Source organism: Artemia sp. Qi Xiang Cuo, chromosome 17 (genome assembly GCF_049724085.1).
Source record: "Artemia sp. Qi Xiang Cuo chromosome 17, ASM4972408v1, whole genome shotgun sequence".
NCBI lineage: Eukaryota > Metazoa > Arthropoda > Branchiopoda > Anostraca > Artemiidae > Artemia > Artemia sp. Qi Xiang Cuo.
The window spans coordinates 4156880-4174649 of record NC_142810.1 but is presented as its reverse complement, the minus strand read 5'-3'; the positions used below and the strand labels follow the sequence as shown (position 1 = coordinate 4174649).

Below are 17770 nucleotides of genomic sequence, written 5' to 3'. Positions count from 1 at the left end.
CCCTCACTCAAGTTTGAGGCTGTGTAGGAGCTTGAGAATAAACCGATTTCTCTGCTAGTTATATCAGCCTAGCTGAGACAAGATCAAAGAGAAGTGACAGAATACTTGCGGAAATATCATTAATTAGTGCTGTGCTTGTTAGCACATAACAGGGAGGCAGGGGCAAGTATTTGAACAGTTTGCAAGTCTATTAATAATTCTTTCTAGGTATCCAGTTACAAGTGCACAGGTTGCTTAACGCAGCTCATGAAGATTGACTCCCTTAGATTTGGCAACACAAAAGCTTTGCATCTTGTGCTTTATATCCCTTTTATTCATGTTTTGTTTTAGAAGTTGAAGATGCTGTACCTAGTGAGAGTGAGGAGCTCTTTGATGTTTCAAACATTTGTTTGTCTCCTAAGCTTGAAGATGTTCCATCGAATACTTTTTCTAGCATTGAAGGACAATATAGATTGGAAGTTGACATCCAGGAATTCGAACCCATCAGTTTTGACAATGAAGGTATCTTTCAAACATTTGGTTTTGTGGAATCATGAATATTTAATTAAAAAAAACTAGGGTAATTGGACTAAATTTTAGTATTTTAAACAAATCTTTTTATGATTTTTTTTTTATCTTATTCCAGTAAGCAGGCATTTACTAAACCGGTTTTGAAGTTTAACAACAACTTTCAAAGTGTTAATTGAAAGGCTTTTCGGAATAATTCTTTTGGGGCATGTGAAAATCGGATTGTTCTCGTACTTTTTATTGACAAAAATGGAAGAAGACAAAAAAACGTAAGAGCTGAGGCCATTCCAGTGCGAACATAATTCAAACTAAAGTTTAAACTAAATCAATTGTTTTCAAGTCCCCATGCCCGTCCTTGCTCTTCTGAAAATTTACAATTATGGAGATACGTCCTTTTGATACCCATCTGACGATATGCTATATGTGGTACTTTGCCGAAAAAATTGCTCTATTGTTCAAATATTTGGTGAGTAACGGAAAGCTCTACGATGCCTACATTTAACGGCAATTACTAACTAGTTCGTGTAATGTGTTTACATATTCTCCTAATAATGTATATAGGTATTAAGGTAGGAAATGAGGTTAGTAGCTGGTGTTGTATTAAATCAGGAGTTAAGCCGGGTTGTGTTCTATTCCCCTTTATATGGATTATTTTGATGGACTTTGTTTTAAGAAGCACAGGAAAGGCAATGGGAGACCACGGAATCAAATGGGGAGAAAAAGGTCTCCTGGACTTAGATTATGCTGATGATTTAAGCAACCTAGATGAAAGTGTGAGCAAAATGAATGAAGTTTTAGAGGTTTTGCGAGTTCAGGGTGCTAGTATTGGTTTGAAAATTAATGTTAAGAAGACTAAGTCACTAAGGCTAGGAATAAGTGAAGATAAAAAGGTGACGTTGGGTAATGAAAAGATTGATCAGGTGGGCAGCTTCACTTACCTTGATAGTATTATTAGTAAAGATGGTGGGAGCAGTGAAGATGTTAAAAATAAAATAGCCAAGGCTCAGGGTGTTTTTTCACAGTTAAAAAAAGTCTGGAAGAATAGGAAGATAAGTCTGCAAACCAAGATTAGAATCTTAGAAGCTACAGTGATGACAGTGGTCAAATATGGCTCTGAAGCATGGACGCTCCGAAAAGCGGATGAAGATTTGCTAGATATTTTCCAGAGAAATTGCTGAAGGATTGTTCTGGGTACCCGGCTGACTGACCGTATTTCAAACAATAGGCTATACGAAAAATGTGGTTCAATACCGCTCTCTAGGTCTATAATGAAAGAAAGGTTGAGGTGGTTAGGGCATGTTGTGCGGATGAAGGATGACAGATTGCCGAAGATTGTTCTTTTCGGCCAACCATCTAGGGCTAAACGGAAAGCAGGTCGTCCCCGTCTGGGGTGAGAGGACGTCATAAAGAAAGATTTAAAGGAAATGGGAACGTCGTGGGCGGGTGTAAAAAGGGAGGCTTTGAATCCATTGGGGTGGAGGAGGAGCGTACGTAGCAGTGTTGGCCTCAGGCGGCTTGGTGCTGCGATGAGTTGTTAGTAGTAATTAGTAGTAGTAGTAGTATATACAGATAACCCTCAATCCCTTAGTTTTATAATTTATTTTATGCATCTGTTATTTTATTAATATATTAAAATAATTATATTATAAATAATTTATTTTTATATATTAAAAAAATTATTTGAACATGAAGTGAAAACTTGTGACAAAAAGTAGCATTTTGGCAAGTAATACTAAATTAAAGTCAAAAATATATTTAATCCGATTTTTTCTTTTTTTTTCAAACTTGATTTGTATTCTTTTTTCTTAATAAAGCGCAAATAACTTTTGTATTTTGGGAGTTTCGGGCCCCTCATCATAGGCAGCGCAATAGCGCTGCCTAAGTAAAGAACGATGTTGGCACAATGTGTTAATTTTTTATTTTTTTTATTTTTTTGGGGTTCTTGGTCTTAGATATGGGCGCTTCGTATCGAAGGAGTTGTCGTAGAAACTTAATTGTTGAAAGTGATTGGAAGGCAACTTACACCCTTCCACGCCCACCATTTCCCCAAATACATCCAATCAAAATTTTAAATAGTCATTTTGTTCAGCGTAGTTGATTTCCAGATAGAAATCATGTTTTTGAGGAGGTCACTCCCCCACAGCCCTCAGGGCAAGGGTTGTAAGTTTTGTCCTGTGGGCATATAAATTTTTTTATAGAAAGCGTTGTCGTAGAAACTTCAAAAAGGGCTCATTTGATTGGAAATTTAAATGGCTAGTGCCCTTTTTAATAGACGAAAGTGCAACTAACACTCTTTTCAAGCCCACATTTTATCCAAAAACAATCAATCAAAATTTTGAGATAGCCATTTTGTTCAACGAAGTTGAAAGTTTTGAAAATTAGGTCTTTGAGGATGACACTCCCCTCACACTCCTTAGGGTAAGGGTTGTAAGCTATGCCCTGGGGGCATATAAGTTTTTTATTGAAAGCTTTGTCGTTGAAACTTGAATAAGGGCACATTCGATTGGAAATTCAAAGGGCTAGTGCCCTTTTTAATAGTCGAAAGTGATTTGAGAGCAACTACCCCCCCTCTCACGCACACCATTTCCCCAAGCACATCCACTCAAAATTTTGAGATAGCCCTTTTGTTAAACGCAGTTATAAGTTTTAGAAATTAGGTCTTTGAGGATGATAACCCACACAAAGCCCTTGGGGCAAGGGTTGTAAATTATGACCTGGGTGCATATAAGGTTTTTTTTTATAGATAGTGATGTTATAGAAACTTCAAAAAGAGCTAATTCGATTGGAAATTAGAAGGGCTTGTGCCCTTTTTAATAGTCGAAAGTTATTGGAGGATAATCTAACCACCCCTCTCACACCCACCATTTACCCAAACACATCGAATCAAAATTTTGAGACAGTCGTTTTCTTCGACGTAGTTAAAGGTTTGTAAATTATGTCTTTGAGCATGAAGATCCCCCTATAGCCTTCAAGACAAGGGTTTTAAGTTATTTCCTTGGGGTACTTAAGGTTTTTTTTATAGAAAGTTTTGTCGTAGAAACTTGAAAAGGAATAATTTGATAGGGAAATTGACACGGCTAGTGCCCTTTTTAATAGTCGAAAGTGATTGGATGGCAAGTAACCTCCCTCTCACGCCCACCATTTCCCCAAACACATTCAATCAAAATTTTGAGATATCCATTTTGTTCCACGTAGTTGCAAGGTCCGGAAATTATGTCTTTGAGGATGACAACCCCCTCAGAACCCTCAAGTCAAGGGTTGTAATTTATGCCCTGGGGCATATAAGGTTTTTATTGAAAGCGCTGTCGTAGAAACTTCAAAAAGGGCTCATTCTATTGGAAATTGAAAGGACTAGTGCCTATTTTAATATTCGGAAGTAATTGGAGGGCACCTAACCCCCCTCTCACGCCCACCCTTTCCCCAATAAAATAAAGCCAAAATTTTGATAGATCAATTTTCTTCACCGTTGTTGTAATTTCTGGACACTTTGTCTTTGTGGATGACAACCCCCCCCCCCGTCCTCTGAGGGTTGTAAGTTATGCTCTGGAGTCATATAAGGTTTTTATTGAAAGCTTTGTCGTAGAAACTTCAAATGGGCTTATTTGATTGGAAATTGAAAGGGCTAGTGCCTTTTTTTAATAGTTGAAAGTAATTGGAGAGTGACTAACGCCCCTCTCATGCCCACCATTTCTCCAAACACATCCAATCAAAATTTTGAGATAGCCGTGTCGTTTACCATTGTTGAAAGTTCTGGAAATTAGACCTTTGAGGATGTAAAGCCCCTTACAGTCCCCAGGGCAAGGGTTGTAAGTTATGCCCGGGGGGCATATACGATGTTTATGGAAAGTGTTGTCATAGACAATTCAAAAATGGCTCTTTCGATCGGAAATTGAAAGGGCTAGGGCCCTTTTTAATTGTCGCAAATGTTTGGAAGGCTTGAAATTTTTTAGTTAAGGTTGATATCTTTTTTTTTTTTTTTTGTCCAGGGCACGTCATATCGAAGGAGTTGTCTTAGGAACTTCGAAAAGGGCTCATTCGATTTAAAAAAGGAAGGGCTAATGCCCTTTTTAATAGTCGAAAGTGATTGGAGGGCAACTAGCCCCCCACCCCAGCCCCCCCACCTAATTTCCCATTATTTTTAAAAAAAAAAAGTTGCATTAAGATAAAAACAAAATGCAATGTATTAATGCTAATTCCCAAAAAGGCATCTCAGCAGTATACCAAGAACGACTGAGGGTATTATGTTCAAACTTTCGGGGCTACTTCTGCTCTTAAAATTAAACTAAATCTAAATTGCGTATGTGTATACAAGCTATCAACGAAAGTAAACAGATTTTTTGCGATTGATATCAAGTTTTCTATATCAGGTCAACTATAGGAGGTATGAAACTAAATTAAACATTACAATTTTTGTCCAGATTTTAAAAAGAGTGTATGTTGTTAAAAATTGCTGAAAATTTTTCTCCAGCATACAAATAGCAGGCCAAACTATAAAGTCTTAAAAAACAAAAAAATTCAAAGAATTATTTTCTTTTTCCCTGAAAAAATAATGTCAATATGAAACGAACAGAAATTAATTAAAAAAAACTTTTTCCACAAATAAGTTTTTCAAAGAAAAGTAAAGAACTCCATTAAACCAAAAATGAGCAAAAATGAAATCAAATAATCTACCAAGTGCGAAAAAATAACAAATCAGCATCAATAAATAAATGAAACCCAAAACGAACAGAAATTACAATTGATAACCGAGTCAAACTCAAAGAGAGCAGAAATTTACATGAGTAGCGGCTCAAAACCCCTATGCCTTCCCAAGGTTAGAACATAATTTGCACTTTACTGAAAAAAATACAAATAAATGATCATTGTCAGTTTAATATACATATACTGATGTTTAGTAATCAAAATGTAAATATTATTTGATTTTTTAAAGTTATAAAAAAATTAAATGTTTTCAACACTAGCACCAGTTCCCACTCGTATAAGTTACCCCTGCACATAATTTACCTCTTGTTCACTTGAACTAAAATTTGATTCATTGCAAATTCAAATTTTCCTGTTTTCTTTTTCTTAACAGAGGAACGCTTTTTAAAATATTTCAAAAATTTGCAGAAAAGGAAGTTATTAACAAAATACATTGAAATAATGTTTATATTATCACTCTTCAGTTTTGTTTGAGGTTCTCGATTTGCCACCGTTTGAAATTTTCCTATCTGTTTTTGTTGCTCTTTTGGGTTTGGGAGCCCCATTGCTTCTGAGTAATTTGTCGGGATTGTATTTTTATAGCTTTTTTTGTTTGGTATTGTAGGTGTTGAAGGTCCTTCAACAAGTGTTACCGAAACTCTAATCGAAACTTCAAATTCTTCTCTATTAGCAGAACATCAAAATCTCCCTGAGTCTGTTTCACCCAGGATTTCCACGTCACTTCTAGAATTTGACTCCCTGGAAGTTGATCGTGATGACCAAGGTATAATTAACCATCAGACCACCTTTCCGCCCCAGCTACCTTTCCGCCCCCCACGTCTTGTTTTCCCGACATGCAGACAATAGAAATTTTGAGACAGTCATTTATTCAAAATAGTCCAGAGATAATTAACCGAATATTGTCGTTGAATCAATTTTTACTGAGAAATAAAAAAAAAATTCCGTGGAATTTTTGTTTTTGCTAAGATAAATCAGAAAATCTTACTCATAGCTTCAAACACAGTTACTGAAAGTTTTTACCTGCATTAAAAGCGTTACTAGCGTTAAACAAAACGATTATGAGATTTAATATTTTACACCCTTTTTTATGTAGGCTAAAAGTTGTACAATGTTGACGATTTAATTTGCCATTTAATTTGCCTTTAAATTGTCATTTAATTTGCCACTCTAGTCTTGAGTGAGTAAAAATCTGTTTCTATTCATATACATTAACTACTAACAACTGGATATAAACATATGTGAGTAAAACTCTAAATTTGCGAAATGAGTTTCATAACGATCAAATTTATCACTCTTGAATTTATTACAAACTCTTATTATACCTAAGTGTCTAAATTTGAAGACTGGTATTTGTTTACTCTGTGTGTTTCATTCTTCTTGGGTAAATTATTTAAACGATTTTATAGTAGATTGACTTTTATCTCTTAATATGTTTTTATCACAGACAGCGCAATAGCGCTGCCAAAGTAAAGAACAATTTTGACACAATGTATTATTTATTTATTATTTAATATTTTTTTTATTTTAGACCAGGGCGTTTTAGTTTGTTTTAGAGCCCCAAGGGTATGGGTTTTAAGTTTTGCCCTGGGGACATATAAGGTTTTTATAGAAAGGGTGTCGTATTATTTTTGGAGGTGGCTCATTGGATTTGTAATAAGAAGTTCCAGTGCCCTATTTAAGAGTAACAGTGGACAGAGGTTGTCTCCCCCCCCCCAAAACTCACACATGTCCTAATGTCCCGAAGGGCATCCAATTGAAATTTTGAGATAGCAATTTTACTTAAATTAGCTCAAAGATCATATAACAAGGCTATTGGGGTTGAAACAAACCGCCAAAGCCTGGGGGAAAGGGTTTTAAGTTATGCCCTGGGGGAATTTAAGATTTTAATGTAAGGGATGGTTGTATAAACTTTAGAGGAGTCTCATTTGGTTGAAAATTGGAAGTTATAATTCCCTTTTAAGTGTCAAAAGTGAAGGAGGGCAGCTAGCCCCCTCCCCCCGACTACCCCTCTTTTCACCAAATGCATCTGATTCAATTGTGAAATAGCCATTTTGTTCAAAATAGTCTAAACAATATTAAGAGTTAAAAGAGATTTGAGAGCAAAAAGCCCCCCCCCCCCCTCCACGCCCATCATTTCCCCCACCACATCCAATCAAAATTTTAAGATAGCAATTTTTTGTTCAGCATAGTTGAAGGGACCGGACATTACTTCTTTGAGGATGAACCACCCCACAGCCTTCAGTTGCAAGTTATGCCCTAGGGGCATATAAGTTTTTTTATAGAAAGGGTGGTCGTATATACTTCAGAGGAGTCTCATTGGATAGGTAATCAGAAATTTTAGTGCTCTTTTTATGAGTCAAAGTGATCAGAGGGTAGCAACCTTCCCGTCCCCCACGTCTTGCTTTCCCGACATGCAGAGAATAGAAATATTGAGACAGTCATTTATTCAAAATAGTCCAGAGATCATATACTAAAGCTTTTGGCGTTGTTACAAACCATCAGAGTCTGGGACAAGGGTTGTAAAATATGCCCTGGGAGTATTTAAGGTTTTTACGGAAGAAATCGTTGTATAAACTTTAGAGGTGGCTCATTTGTTTGAAAACTGGAAGTTCTAGTTCTCATTTGAGAGCGCAAAGTGATGGAGGTAATCTAGTCCCCCCCCCTAACGACACTTGTTTCATGAATCGCATCTAATTGAATTTGTGAGGCATCCATTTTCAAAAAAAATAATCTAGATAACATATAACAATTCCTTAAGGGAGAGGATCAATTGACAAAAAAGGGTAATATTGGCACGCTACTATTAATATCACTAATACTACTTCTTCTGTAGAGGGTACTGCTAAGGCTAAGGATATTGAAATAAACATCTGAGGAAACGTTGAGGGAATCGTTGAACTAAATCAAAGCATATTATATTCATACAGATTGCTGATATGGGCGTATCAGCAATATTTTAGAACGCATTATCTTATCAAGGAGAAACTTCCGAGGTATCATGAGTGGGATATTCAGTTGACCAAAAGGCAAAATGTAGGCTACCTGCTACTACTGCTATTAATACTGCTGCTACTACTGCTAACAATAATACATTATTAATGATGCTGCTGTTCCTACTACTGCTAGTGTTGGGTGATAATTCGAATAAACGATATACCGATATTTAATAATCGATTTCGTTGTTTATGATTAGTTTTTTGCTCAGATTGACTTTAAGTTTTGCCAAAATTCAGTAACAAAAATTGTCTTCTTTTTTTGGCTATATTTTTATTTTTGGTTATTTTTGGCTATTCGAAATCAGTCGCATGTTAATAAATTCCCCTGAGAGTTGATTCTGCCTTTCAGTAATTAAACGTTTTTTTTTTTTTTCCACTGAAAGTACGGAGCTACATTAAAACTTAGAAGAACAGAAATTGTTCCGTGCATGAGGGGGATAACATCTCCTTAATACCTTGCTTTTCACACCGAAATTTATTTTGTATTTTAAAAATCTCCTTACTCTAATTAAACGGCTTTTTTTTCTGGTGTTGTTCTTAAATAATTGGGGGAAAAAGTTACAAATAACATAAAAAATGAGGTATTGAAGAGAGGGGCCCAATCCTCATACACGAGACGATTTTGGTTCGTTTTAACTTCGGATGTTGCTCCTTACTTTTAGTTGAAAAAAACTATTTATTTATTTAATTGTTTTTCATATCATGCCGGAAGTCCTTCCTCCATAGAAAATGTTTCCTGGAAATTCTCTCCTCTCAGTGTCTCAATGGACAGTTTTTCCACGTAAAATTCCCCCATAGAGAATCTCTTCCGTAAAAATATCCCCCCCCTGCGGAAAAATCCCCCAGACAATTTTAACCCTTTTGAAAATTTTCCCTGGGCAATTTCCCCTTTATATCTCCACATGTAAAATTGAGTTGGCAAAAGAGAAAATAAGGAAAGAATTTAGTATAAGAATTCTGGTAAATTCCCCCGTGTATGATTTCCCTTTGAAAGCTCATCCTGGAAAGTTTCCCCACGTAAAATTCCCCCATAGAGAATCTCTTCCGTAAAAACATTTCCGTAAAAACATTTAGAAAATGTTTCCTGGAAATTCTCTCCTCTCAGTGTCTCAATGGAAAGTTTCTCCATGTAAAATTCCCCCCTAGTGAATCTCTTCCCTAAAAATATCCCCCCCCCCTGCGCAAAAATCCCCCAGACAAGTTTAACTCTTTTGAAAATTTTCCCTGGGTATTTTCCCCTTTATATCTCCACATGTAAAATTGATTTGGCAAAAGAGAAAACAAGGCAAATACAAAGAATTTAGTATAAGAATTCTGGTAAAGTCCCCCGTGTATGATTTCCCTTTGAAAGTTCATCCTGGAAACTTCCCTCCCCATGGATAAATATCCTCTTTAAAAATCCCCACTGCAGAAAATTCCTCCCGTTAAAAATTCACCCTCCCATAAAATGTCTGTTTACTTCCCAAAAACAAACACTAAATGTAGACACTGAACATATTTAATAACTTACAACCTTTCCCCTGGGATTTCTAGGGCCGTGTCATCCGCAAAGGCATGAATACTTGGACTTTACAACTATGCTGATCATTATGGCTGTCTCAAAATTTTGATCGGATGACTTTGGAAAAAAAAGGGGTGTGGTAGGGGGATCTAGCCACCCCTAATTGTTTTGGTCAGAAAATGAGGAACTACAACTGCAATTTCCGTATGAGCAAGCCCTTTCTCGATTTTATATGAACATTTGTTTGATAAGATCACCCTGACAAAAAAAAAACAACAAAAAAACCCATATACATGATATTTCTTCTGGCAAAAATTACACAATTTCACATTTTTTCAGATGGAAGCTAGAAACCCTTACAGTGAGATTCTCTGATATGCCCAATCTGATAGTGCGATTTTTATTAAGATTCTTTGTTTTTTTAGGGGCGTTGATAGGGGCATTTATCGCCCTTTATCAAAAGTTATACAAATTTTCTAAGACTTCCATGACTTGTGACTGGTACATGATGCTAGATAAATATTATATATCTGGAGTTGGTGTAAAATCCAATTCACTCGATGTGTATTATTGTTATCAAAATTCCGTGCTTTAGAGTTTCGGTTGTTATTCGGCCGAGCTGCTCCTTACGTACAGTTTGTTGCCACGAACTATATGATCAGGCTTGGAATTCACTTTTAGAAAGGACATTGGTGGTGGACATTGACATTAATTTTATGGCAAAGTTATATAGGTATCTTACGTTTCAATATTCGATATCGATATTTAGTATCATATATCGATATAGATATTTAATATCGCTCAATACTAACTGCTACCACTACTACTATAATACTAGTTCAATTAAGGCTAAGCATATGAAGTTGAAAATTTGACAGAATATTGAGGGGGAGTTTGAACTAAATCAAAACAATGTGTATTCAGATTGTGAAAAGGATGCATCTCAAGAATGGATTTTGGTATTAAGTTGGAACTTTCAGATAACACTTGAAGGGGAAGATCAATTGACAAAAAAGATTATGTACACATGCCCCTAATTGCACTACTATCACTGCTGCTATTACTAATACTACTACTGCCAATAAACTACCCCAACCAATACTTCAATTCTAATAAGTTGTAGGGCTTAGAGTATTAAGATGAAAAGGGGGTCAAAATCGCAAAGCATCATTACTTTTGGAACGGTTTTTCGTGCAACGGTGAAACTTCTTGGACTTTAGGGAAGGAATACTCAACTGATCAATAGTCAATATGTACATGCTGCTACCGTAATTAATCCTGCTGATACTTTTGCTACTACTTATACAAATTTAACACTAACACTGGAACTACTTCTCCTGCTACCACCACAACTTCTGTGATACTAGTAGGCTACTATTAAGGATAAGCCTATGAAGGTAAAATTTGAGAGAATCTTGATGGCAAATTCTAACTTACCAAAGACACTATGTGCATTTAGACTGTCAATAGAGCGTATTTAAAAAAAAAATTGTGTATTAAGCTTGAACATCGGGTGTTGAAGGGGATGGTAAAAAAAAACAAAGATGGTATGTGCATACTGCCACTAATGCTGCTACTGCCACTACAACTATTGCTACTATACAAGCTAAGGGTATTAAGGTGAAGCTACAAGGAATGTTTAGGCATATGTTGAACTAAATCAAAACGAACTATGATCTTGAAGGTTGTCAAAAGGGTGACAAAGCAATATCACAATAATGGCCCACATGATTAAGTTAGACCTTGGTTTTAATCGATTGCCTTGGATTTTTCACCCATACATTCATCAAACAGAAATGTATGGCTTACTTTATTCAAACAACTATTTAGTTCTTTTAGTAGAAGTTGTACATTTTTGAACTCACCATACATTTTGAACATTGCTGCATCCAGTGTATATTGACAACAAATATACTTTGACTTCATTTGACTCACTTCTTCTGCTCTCTTAATCACAGTCAGACCTAGCTGGTCGCTCTGTCCCCAAGGACTGGAAAAGCAAAATTTACCTGAGGTAGTCTGGTGCCATCTTCTGAATAAGTTGCGCATATAGGAAAGAAAAACAAATCCGCCGATATCCAATATTATTTCCTGTTATTATTATTTCCAATATTATTATTTCGATAAAGACACTGACCCCTATATCGGTCAGATAATATTGGCCGGTCCATATATCGATCGAGCCCTAATTGTTATAATGTCAATTTCTTTGGCTTTCTTATTTTATTAATTTGAGAAAAGAAATTTAATTCAATTTTTTCTTACTACAGGGATGATGCATTCTACTATTAAATGTAAGATATGTAAGAAATGCTTTTCTAGATCAAGCTCTTTGAAGGAGCACCAAATTGTGCATACAGGCGAGAGGTCATTTGAATGTGAGATATGTAAAAAGTACTTTTCTTCATCAAGCTACTTGAAAAGGCATCAAGTTGTGCACACAGGTGAAAAACCTTTTAAATGTGAGCTATGTCAGAAATGCTTTTCTACATTATACTCTTTGAAGTTGCATCAAATTGTGCATAAAGGTGAGAGGCCATTTGAATGTGAGATATGTAAGAAATGCTTTTCTTCATCCAGCAGTTTGAACAGGCATCAAATTGTGCATACAGGCCAGAGGCCTTTTAAATGTGATATATGTAAGAAATGCTTTTCTCGATCAAGTTATTTGAAGGAGCATCAAATAGTGCATACAGGTGAGAGTCCATTTAAATGTGAACTATGTAAGAAATGCTTTCCTTCACCAAGTAAATTGAATGAGCATCAAATTGTGCATACAGGTGAGAGCCCATTTAAATGTGAGATATGTAAGAAATGCTTTTCTTCGCCAAGTAATTTGAAACACCACCAAACGGTGCATACAGGTGAGAGGCTATTTGAATGTGAGATGTGTAAGAAATCCTTTTCTACATCAAGCCACATGAATAAGCACCAAGATGTGCATACAGCTGAGGGCCCGTTGAAATGTGAGATATGTAAGAAATGCTTTTCTTGTCCAAGCCATTTGAATATCCATCAAAGAGTCCATACAGGTGAGAGGCCATTTGAATGTGAAGTATGCAAGAAATGCTTTCCTTCACAAAGCCATTTGAAAAAGCATCAAACAATGCATACAGGTGAGAGGCCTTTTAAATGTGAGACTTGTAAGAAATGCTTTTCTTCATCCAGCCAAATTAAATATTCATCAAAGACTTCATTCAGGTGAGAAACTATTTAAATGTAATTTATACAAGAGAGCATTCCTAGATAAGCCTAACCTGAAACATCACCTAACAACCCATTCTAGAAAGAAGTCTGATAGTTAATAGTTAACAATAAAAACCTCGGATGGAATAGTGATTTTTTTTAGACAGAAGTTGAGATAGACGTGGAATAATTAGAGCTGTTCCATGCCAGTTAATTCTCTGATCTGAACTAACACTTCTCTATATGTATGTGTAAAAATTCTCTGGTCTTTTTGATTCTTTGACAAGTGAGGCTCGATCTTTATCTGAGAACTATTGCATTGGTAAAACCACAGAAGAGCCAGCGCCGATTTTCTTATTTACTAATGACTATTTTGCCATCTAATTTATAGTGCCTGGTAAAATATCTATTTAAACGTATAATTTAAACTCAAATATAATTCTTCAGTGTTCAAAACGCATGACTATCAGGATTATGAAGTATCCAACCATTTAACAAAAAACAAGGTCCTGTGGTTCTTACCTTACCGCACAAAAAAAAAGAAATGAAAATTACTAGTTTATAAGTAAATTAGGTTCAAATACATCAAAAGGCTTTACTTTCGAATGGATTGAAAACAGCAGGAAAAATTGGAGTCCTATCAAAGTAAAGTGTTAATAATCAATTATATTGTGAAATTACTCCGTGTACAAGCCATATTATAATTGTCAATTTTTCCATATTTATCTTTGACTTAAAAATTTGTTCTTTAGATAATTTTCTTTCGCTGTTGTTTTCGTATTCATTGAAAACACTAAGCAGTTTCTTGCTCCAAGAAAAATTTAAGAAATCTCAAAATGGCCTCAACGAAAACACTAAGCTTAATACGGCGTAAGTGGATTGTGTAGTAAATTAATTTGACTTTATATCTGACTCTCTGTGTCCCACTGTAATTAGTGTTTACAACACTCGAGTCTTGTTACATCATCGAATTTCACTTCATCTGTACTATGAGGGAGGAAGGATGTAAAGACAAAAGTCAGACATTAGACAATTCAGTTTAAAGTGCATGGTAGATTTTTGTCATCTTAGTCACAAGGAAGTCAGGCTAAGCTAAGTTGAACTGAGTCCTTACAAATTCTGAATGAAGAACCAAGAGCAATTTTGAAATCCCTTTTTTGAATATTCTCAATCTTAGATGTTGGATCTTTGGTGAGACTAGTTACTATATTACTAAATCTTTTAAGTTTAGAAAATGATTTTAGCAGGAATTATTATTTTAGTAAATTTATTAATTCAGATGCCAGGTCACTTAAGGTAGCGTTTTAGTGAATCCAAGTTCACTTTTTTAAGCACAAAAAAAAAATTTTTTCTTAGCTTGACAAGAAAATGTTTTACCACAAAACTTCATCTGAATGCAACTGCTGATAAAGGAAACAGGGGTGAATATAAAATTTATTTTATTGTCAAAAGTGATCTACAATCAGGGTTACCTCTCTAGATAATCGCCTTTTCGATTGAGGCATTTTTCATTTCTGTCAGCAAGCTTCGTAATACTTTCTTCACAAAATGACGCTGCAAATGATTTGAAAAGAGTTGTGACAGTTTCTTTGTACTCCTCGCTATAGAAAGAATGTCTCCAAGCTACCCCCTCATTACAGGGTAAATATAGATGTCACTTGGCGCTTAGTGGGAACTATAGTGGCTGTTCAAAAAGGGATGTGCAATAATGGATGTGCAATAATGGATGCACACAAAGTCCCCAAACAGATCCATAAGTTCAAACAAATGTTCAAAAATTCAAAATTATAGAAGCTGTTTCTTGGACCAAAAAGACGCAAGGCATGTGGAACTGAAGTGGAAACTAGTTCAAACTCCCGTCGTGGATCTTTAGTCCATGACTGGCAGTGCTCATCTTCTGAACAGATGAAAGTCAACGCCTCAAGTTTGTCTCAGCTAATCGATAGATACTCTTTTCTTCCAGTTCATGTTGGGTTCTATGTAAAACTTTGTCTTTGAATCATCTTTTTAGTGTCAAATTGCTTTGAAATGCTCACAAAGCTGATATGCTATTTGAGTTACCCTTACTCTATGTCTGTCTACTTTAGTTCTGTCCTAATATGGATAATAGTCTATCATAAACAAGTGAAATTACTCATTTCTATACAACTTCGAAAAAGTTATGCCAGCTTTGCCTCTCACATTAATCTGTCTTGGCTTTACTGTAATTAGCCATGACTTGGCACTAAGTCTCTCATCACTTCTACAAAGCTAATCAATTTAAAATATCAATAGACTCGGAAAAATTCCTTTTTGGAAATTTTTTTTCCATGGAGGAGAGAAGCGGATTTCCCGTCATTATTTAAAGAAATGATCAGACAAAACCAAAGAAAAGACATGTGTTTTTGTCAACTGAAAATAAGGACCATTATTTAAATTAAAAGAATGGATTCTGCACATGAGACGGGCTGCTCCCTCCTCAATACTTCGCTTTTTATGCTTAATTTTGACATTTTGTCCCAGTTCCTTAAGTTTTATTAAAGTACTAACACTTTAACGTGAAGAGCGAGGGATTGAAGCATAGGCAACTCCCTTAATATATTGAACAATTTTTATTCGTTTTAATTTTAATATTGCTCCTTACTTTGAGTTGAAAAAAGTTTGTTTATTTTTTTAATATAATAGACTGGCGGGGAGTACCCCTGTCCTATTGTAATTTAAGTGCCTGAGACGCAATTAAGGTTCAGCACCCTTCCTCAATCTATTGGCCATAGAACTCGTTAGAAAGCTTGCAAGAGGGAAGTAAATAACTTTTTAATTCTAATTAATTTGAATTAAGCATTCAATGGATTATGTTGAACGCATTCAAAAGTTCTGATTAAATTTTAGATTGCTTATTGTAAGCTGAATTAAGTCCATAAATTTCTACTAGTAACGGAAAAAAGTAAAAAAAAAAAAAAAAGTTTGTAGCTGACATGAACAGTGTTGTTTTGTGAATGTGTTGTTAGTTTTCGTGTGTTGTAAATTTTTTCGTCGAATAAATACATTCAATGTTCCCCCAACGAGAGGGAAGCAAACCACGTTTTTCAGGTTTTCTAGTTTGGTGTTTTAGAATCCTCAATATTAAACTGCTACTTCAATATGGTTGAATACCCCCCCCCCCCTCCAAAGGTTTTGTTCTGAAAAATGCAACCTGAATATTACGGAAAGTTTAGTATTTTGCCAAGATTAATATTGAAAAATTTGGAATTCCTTGATTTACTATTTTATAATCTGTCATGCTTATAAATTGAATTAAGATTTGAATGTTCTGGACAGTAAAGAAATACGGAGATATACACAAAGAAAAGCAGTGCTGCTCAAAAATAAGCTTGAAAAAATTGAGAAATACTCGGTCATATTGGGAGCCGTTCGCTTACAGGTAAACTCGAGAGACAGGTAACAGCGAGACTACAAGTAAAGTAACGAGTAACAGGTAACTACAGGTAAAGGCGAGAGGTCATTTGAATGTGAGATATGTAAGAAATGCTTTTCTCAATCAAGCCACTTGAGCAGGCACCAAGTTGTGCATACAGGTGAGAAGCCATTTTAATGCGAGCTATGTAAGAAATGCTTTTTTACATCAAGCCATTTAAATAGGCACCAAAAAGTGCATACTGGTGAGAGGCCATTTGAAAGTGGGATGTGTAAGAAAGGTTTTTCTATATCAAACTCTTTGAATAGGCATCAAATTGTGCATACAGGTAAAAGGCCATTTAAGTGTGATATTTGTAAGAAATGTTTTTCTAGACCAAACCATTTGAAAAAGCATCAAAGAGTGCATACAGGTGAGAGCCCATTTAAATGTGATGTATGTAACAAATGCTTTTCTTTGTCAAGCTATTCGAATATCCATCAAAAATTTCATACAGCTGAGAAATCATTTAAATGTAATTTATGCAAGAGAGCATTCTCTGCGAAGTCGACCCTGAAATATCACCTAACAACCCATTCTAGGAAGACGTCTGATAGTTAATAGTTAACAATAAAAAATTTGGATGGAATAATGATTTTTGTAGACAGAAGTTGAGATAGTCAGACGTTGAAGAATTAAAGCTGTTCCATGCAAGCTAATTTTCAGATCTGAACTAACGCTTTGCTCTATGCATCAGTGAAAATCCTCTGGTTTTTCTTATTATTTGACAAGTAAGGCTTGATCTCCAAGAAATCTTGTATTTGTAAAACTGCAGAGCCAGTGCCTATTTTCTTCTTTGTTAGTGCCTATTTTGCCTTCTAATTTCTAGTGCCGGGTAAAGTATCTGTTTAAATGGGTAATTTCGGCTCAAATAGAATTCTTCAGTGTTCAAAATGCATGATTATCTGGATTTTGAAGTATCCAACCATTTAACAAGAAAAACAAGGTCCTGTTGGGCATGGTTCTTACCTTAGCGCACAAAAAAAAGAAATGAAAAGTATTAGTTTGTAAATAAATTAGGTTCAAAAACATCAAAAAGCTTTATTTTTGAATGTTTTGAAAACTAAGAAAAAATTGTATTCCTATCGACATAAATCGGTAATAGTCATTTATATCGTGAAATTAGTACATATACGTGCCATATTATTATTTTAGATGGGGCTCTCGAAAATTTGCCAATAATTTTTTTTTTTTAATCTTATCGTTTGAAAAATGCACCCAGGGGAACAAATTTACAAAAAAGTGTAAAACCAATTTGTTTATCAAAAATAAGTGCCCATACAGCATCAAAATGGGAGCCCTCCCCTCCCTCCTCCCTACTCATGCCTTCTACTCATACCAGAATATAATTTATGCTTTACTGAAAACAATCCTTATTTCGAGGTAGGTGTTTTTATTTCTCGCAATATAAAAAAATCACTATTATAACCAAGATTACTGAAAATA

General features: G+C 35.3%; 1 protein-coding gene and 1 long non-coding RNA gene across 3 annotated transcripts in view; both read left to right on the top strand.

The window, feature by feature from the left end:
- LOC148941817 (uncharacterized) overlaps positions 1 to 17770 on the top strand; it is an 81108-nt gene that overhangs the window by 23573 nt on the left and 39765 nt on the right. The gene's annotated exons all lie outside the window — the stretch shown is intronic.
- LOC148941818 (uncharacterized) overlaps positions 1 to 17770 on the top strand; it is a 57431-nt gene that overhangs the window by 2621 nt on the left and 37040 nt on the right. Inside the window, exon 2 of the mRNA XM_089103581.1 lies at positions 331 to 501. Within this exon, the coding sequence (XP_088959707.1) occupies positions 331 to 501 (171 nt within the window). The remainder of the gene's footprint in view (positions 1 to 330; positions 502 to 17770) is intronic.